At 36.5% G+C, this 6,000-nt stretch overlaps 1 protein-coding gene across 1 annotated transcript in view; it reads left to right on the forward strand.

Annotated features, from left to right (window-relative positions):
* ATP6V1A (ATPase H+ transporting V1 subunit A) overlaps positions 1 to 4,074 on the forward strand; it is a 59,434-nt gene extending 55,360 nt beyond the window's left edge. The window contains exon 15 of the mRNA XM_027522678.1: positions 1,724 to 4,074. Within this exon, the coding sequence (XP_027378479.1) occupies positions 1,724 to 1,816 (93 nt within the window). The 3' untranslated portion in view covers positions 1,817 to 4,074. The remainder of the gene's footprint in view (positions 1 to 1,723) is intronic.
* Positions 4,075 to 6,000: the final 1,926 nt, after the last annotated feature.

Here is a 6,000-nt window from a genome sequence, read left to right on the forward strand (position 1 = left end):
TTAGTAGGAAGTGTTTCTTTTTGATTTTTTGAAATATTTGGTTCTCAAACTTGGTGTGTGAAACTTGCATTTATCATTTTCACACATACTCGGGTTATGTAAAAGCAAAGCAGACCTCAAAGCTGTGTTCAAATAGGAATTCTAGTGATAAAGATTATAGTATGTCATGTCTAAAATAAATGCTGACGTGTTTTCCCTTTTGTCTTAACCACCAGGCAGTTTAGAACTAAAATCATTGCTAAGCAGCAGTTACCTTACCTCAAGTACCTGTTGTTATCTGTCTAACCTCCATGCTCCTTCTTGAAATGATTTCTGCTGCCTGGTTATTTTTATTATCCTACTATACACATCATTTTTACTTTTAAGTGGCTCATTGTTTGGGAAGTCCACATAGATAAGTGAAATTATTGATGGAAACTCAAATGTGTAAGACTGTTTTTAAAATACTTGATCAGTCGAGTTGTATTTATTTCTAAATCATGATATCCAAGTATAGTTACTAATCTCCTATTGAGATATTGAGACGGATTCTTTGAATGTGTATGTTAAGATTGAAAGTAAATTTGTACAAAGAGATACTCACTGTATCAAGGATTTTAAAATATCCACGTGGTTTGAGTCCTGTCTTTCCACTTCAAAACTGATAACCCAAGGAAATAATCAGATTTTGATATGGATACATGTAGAAGATTGCATATCAGACTTCTTAAATGTCATCCAAAAGTGGCGGAGCCAGCAGTACATTGCGCCATGTACCTTACAACAAAAATATTATGAAGGCATTGACATCATACATCTTTTTTCAAGGAACATCCAAAGACACAGTGACATGGTTATGGTATAATGAGTGAGGAAAAAAGTCAGGTTGCAAAGAAATTCCACATGTAATTTGATCCAAATTTTATTTTTTAAAAATTACACATTCATAGGAAAATGATAAAAAGATACTCAATAATGTAATAATGATGACTTCTGGTAGTCTATTATTGCCACCAGGGAGTGGTATAACTAAAGGTGCTATCATTTTTATGTTTACAGGTACATTGTATCTAAATAACATGTTATTTTTTAGTATCATTCGGTATTTTTCTGTAGCACTATTTTGTGGCTGAAGAATATTTTCCTTTTCTTATGCATTTGGAGGTTTTTGATATGGACAACTTTGTTAATGCAGTTGGGTTTGTGTATCTTCCTCATATATGTTCTCAAAAGTAGAATAATTGGGTCAGAGGGCTTAAACACTTTAAAGTCTCTTTTGTACATTTTACTCAATTTAGTTGCTTTCTATACAGATTTTAAATAGGGTGCATTTTGAGGTTATTTCATGTCCCAGCATGATAATGCCAGGCCCTGAATAGTAAATTTGTTTTGATTAAATTAATTCCAACTATGTATATACAAAGAGGAATGTATCTAATACACGTTGCTGCATAGTTTCAGTTTCCTAGTATTTTGCATATTGTCAAGGGTAAATCCTTTGGCTGTTGAACACAGTTAGCAGGCAGGACACAAAACTGAAATTTTGTCTTCTGTTTATGGTTAGACTATTCCTTTATACATTTTACCCTTAAAGGAAAAATAATAATCCTGCCTCTTGCCTTGTGTTTTACTAGTGCATCTCACTTAACCTCCTGCTCAAATACAGTAAATACAAATAACTCACTATGTGTTAACAAAAATTATTTTCCAAAGGTAAATTGAATTCTATAATGTCTTTTTTCAGGATCCAGTGAAAGATGGTGAGGCGAAGATCAAGGCCGACTATGCACAACTTCTTGAAGATATGCAGAATGCATTCCGTAGCCTTGAAGATTAGAACTGTGATCTCTCTCCTCCTTTTCCTCAGCAAGCTCTTATACGTGTATATTTTCCTAAATTTCTCATCTTGGACCCTTTGCTTCTTTACTGTGCAGGTTTGAGACTAGTGCCTCTGTGTGTAATCATTTGTTTCCCCATTTATTTGATAGGTCTTATATAAAACAAACATTCCTTTGTTCCAGTGTTTGAAGGGCCCCCCCTGAACATTTCTCCGAAGTGGTGAATGTAGTAAATTTGATACACGATGGCTACACTACTGGAAACGTGTATGTGACGTCTCTCCTTGTCCTAGGTTTACCCTTTCCTCATCACTATTAAATTGTAAACAGGACTGCTGCATGTTACTCTCTTTGCAGTGGATTTGGAATGGAAGGCCAGACTTCTATACATTTTGACAGGTACTTTGTGAAATGACTTTACTTGCAGCTTAGCATTTTGCTAAGTAACTGCTTTACAGGAAATAATTGCTTTTTTTAAAACATGAATGATTAATGTTTTGATTATGTGTTGCTTCCCCCAGTATAAATCAAGAACATTTATGGGAAACTGTTGAAAACTATACTGTTTTTAAAGCAGACATCTGTGGGACTCAGCACAATAGATGAAATCAGTGCCCTCTAAAAAGGTAAAAAGGAGCCAGATGGTCAAACTTAGGTTAACATCACCTTGTTAAAGCCTATTTTATTTCACTGGGAAAAATTCAATATCAAGTACTATTCTACTACATTACTAGACAATTCTTTTTAAAATTACATTTAAAACAATCACGAGCACTTGATTCACATCACACCTTTTTTTTCCTCAAACATCTTAGAAGGCTAAGCTTCTGAGAATCATGTGGCAGTGTGATGGGGAGAAAAATGCCACAGATAATATGTTTTGTAGTGGTTAAAGGCTGTTTGCACCTCTAAGGACCAGTTGGGCTTTGGTGATTCTTGGGGCCAGAGTGGCATTATGTTTTTACAAGATAATAACATGTGTCACATGTTTGCATGTTTGCTTTTGAACAACCAGGTTCCTGATTGTAGAAAACACTGTTCTTTCATGTGATTTATGATTCACTGGCTCGAAAGATTTCCCAGAATAGCTGTAGCTGTAGCAGCATAACAGTTCCAATTCTCTTTCATAGGAATGAAGTTAATTCTAAAATCAGCAGGTGCAAGATAATAGAATTTGGGTTATGTGAAAAAAAAAAAAAAAGATTATTTCTTCCTATCTTTTAAGTATATGTTTTAAAATAATAGTTTCTGCATTTGTATGATAAGGCACACTGCAGAACAGCTCTAAAAACATCAGTTTCCCATGAAGTCTTTCTGACCAATCACGCTGGCGCCATTGCTTCCTCTTTGGGAAGAGGAAAGGGAATGTGAACAAGTCCAACAGTCTCAAACGGAAATGTAATAGCATTTATTTATGTTACGCCTCAATATGTTGTTATTTAAATTTTTAAGTAATGTATTTCTTTTGGTCTATTAAGGAAAGATGCAGTCAATAGAGAATTCAGCTTTGTTTGTTTAAATCCTTACAGATTGCATTTTCTTACAATGTCCTGCTATTCAGGATAAGTATCCTTCTTTAACTTTTCGGAGTATTGGAAGATAAAAATTATGCAATGATTTGTTGAGATGTGGACATAATGGTGCTGCTTAATCGGTTTGCTTCCAGTGTGGCCTCCTACCTAGAGGCCCTACCTAAGACCAGTGGAAATTAAAAGAATTATAAAAATCTTTCAGTTCCTACCTTAAATCTACCAGCAAACTAGGATTGTGATAGTAATGAATGATATGGCAAAGAAAGTTTGACCAAGTTTGTCTTTTGTTGTTCTGAATTTGCTGTATACATTCTTACTCCTTTTTAAGAACGTTGGGGTGTGCCTGTGAAGCTACTAGAGAAACTTCGCTCAGAGCCTCATTGTAAGTGTCCCTCCACCTGTATGTTGTAGAATTTCACATTGGTCACTGATCAGTTTCTTTAGTAAGAATGTGTCAAAATTACAGTAATCTTTTAAAAAAATGATTCAGTTCTATATTTATTGTGCTGTGTCTGGTCCTAAGTGGAGCCAGTTAACAAGTTTCATATGTATTTTTCCAGTGTTAAATCTCACACATTGTACCCTTTGGAACTTTCCATCCTGAAGAGTGAATCGAAGAGGTCATGTGTATTGCCTACTTATCCTTAAGGTTTCACTATCTTTATGTTAAAAGTTGTGTATAATTGTTAAAATCTATGAAAGAATAAAAAGTGGATTTAAATTAATATTTTTTTCTTTTTTTGTGGCTGTGGCCAGATCTGCTTTAAAAAAGAAGTGTCACATTGTATTTTGGCTTGTTTTCAGTGTGAACTTTTAAAGTTTTTTATTTCTCTCTTCTTAAGATCATGAAGTTGAATTGGGGCCCTCACTACAGACTGCATAAAGTCCTATAATCATATACCACTGTGATTGGAAAATGTAGTACATGGAATCACATAGCATTCAAAATATTACTTTAAGTTGAAAAAATGAATGGTTTCTAAAAATAGACTTATAAATGAAAGGAAATCAGTGTACTCATCTCTACTTTTGGGAAATGAACTAAAGCTTTGTAATTCATAATTTTGAAAGGCCAGTTAGTTAAGATCCAATGTAGCATGTTCACAGGGCATTTTACTTCCTTAAGTATTTTTATTTCAGTTGATGCTTTTGCACTGTGATGTTGGAGAAGACTCTTGAGAGTCCCTTGGATAGTACAGAGATCAAACCAGTCAGTCCTAAAGGAAATCAATCCTGAATATTTATTGGAAGGACTGATGCTGAAACAGAAGATCCAGTACTTTGGCCAGCTGATTTAAAGAACCGATTCATTGGAAAAGACCCTGATTCTGGGGAAGATTGAAGTCGGGAGAAGGGGAGGACAGAGAATGAGATGGTTGAATGGCATCACCAACTCAATGGACTTGAGTTTGAGCAAGCTCCGGGAATTGGTAATGGACAGGGAAGGAAGCCTGACATGGGCTTACAAAGAGTTGGACATGACTGAGTGACTGAACTGAAGGCTATTTTTAACAATTTCTAAAGTAATAAGCAGTGTGAAATTAACAACTCTACATTACTATCGAGTGTCAAGTTTATACAGAGAAATCCTTAAAAATTAACTGGAAAGTTTATCGATTATAGATTGTTTGGGCGATTTTTAGTCTTCTTTGGTACTAATGCAGTATTTTCAGATTATTCATTTTACTGTATTGCCACAGTATAAGAGTATGAAGAAGGGAACTGATAAAATGCCACTGAAGTTGTTCTAAGGGCTCCCTTTTTGTTTGAGTTACCTTGAAGTTGACACTGAAATGTGTCTTTGATTGCAGGCAGTCTATTTGGGATGTGCTCCCAGGAAAGTACCAATAGGGGAATAGAGAATGAAGACAGAATTGAAGAAGACCAATAAGTATTATCAAACAAATTTTGGAGCACAGTCCTGCTGGGGAGTTGTGGGAACAGCTGAAAAATATGCACCTCATTAGCATCATTCCTTCCGAAGAACACCCAGGACTGATCTCCCTTAGAATGGACTGGTTGGATCTCCTTGCAGTCCAAGGGACTCTCAAGAGTCTTCTCCAACACCACAGTTCAAAAGCATCGGTTCTTCGGCGCTCAACTTTCTTCACAGTCCAACTTTCACATCCATATATGACCACTGGAAAAACCATAGTCTTGACTAGACGGACCTTTGTTGGCAAAGTAATGTCTCTGCTTTTGAATATGCTATCTAGATTGGTCATAACTTTCCTTCCAAGGAGTAAGCGTCTTTTAATTTCATGGCTGCAATCACCATCTGCAGTGATTTACTCCAATATTTTGGCCACCTCATGCAAAGAGTTGACGCATTGGAAAAGATTCTGATGCTGGGAGGGATTGGAGGCAAGAGGAGAAGGGGACGACAGAGGATAAGATGGCTGGATGGCATCACTGACTCCATGGACATGAGTTTGGGTGAACTCTGGGAGTTAGTGATGGACAGGGAGGCCTGCTGCTGCTGCTAAGTCACTTCAGTCGTGTCTGACTCTGTGCGACCCCTGACACGGCAGCCCACCAGGCTCCCCCGTCCCTGGGATTCTCCAGGCAAGAACACTGGAATGGGTTGCCATTTCCTTCTCCAATGCATGAAAGTGAAAAGTGAAAGTGAAGTCGCTCAGTTGTGTCCGACT

The sequence above is a fragment of the Bos indicus x Bos taurus genome, chromosome 1, assembly GCF_003369695.1.
Source record: "Bos indicus x Bos taurus breed Angus x Brahman F1 hybrid chromosome 1, Bos_hybrid_MaternalHap_v2.0, whole genome shotgun sequence".
Classification (NCBI taxonomy): domain Eukaryota; kingdom Metazoa; phylum Chordata; class Mammalia; order Artiodactyla; family Bovidae; genus Bos; species Bos indicus x Bos taurus.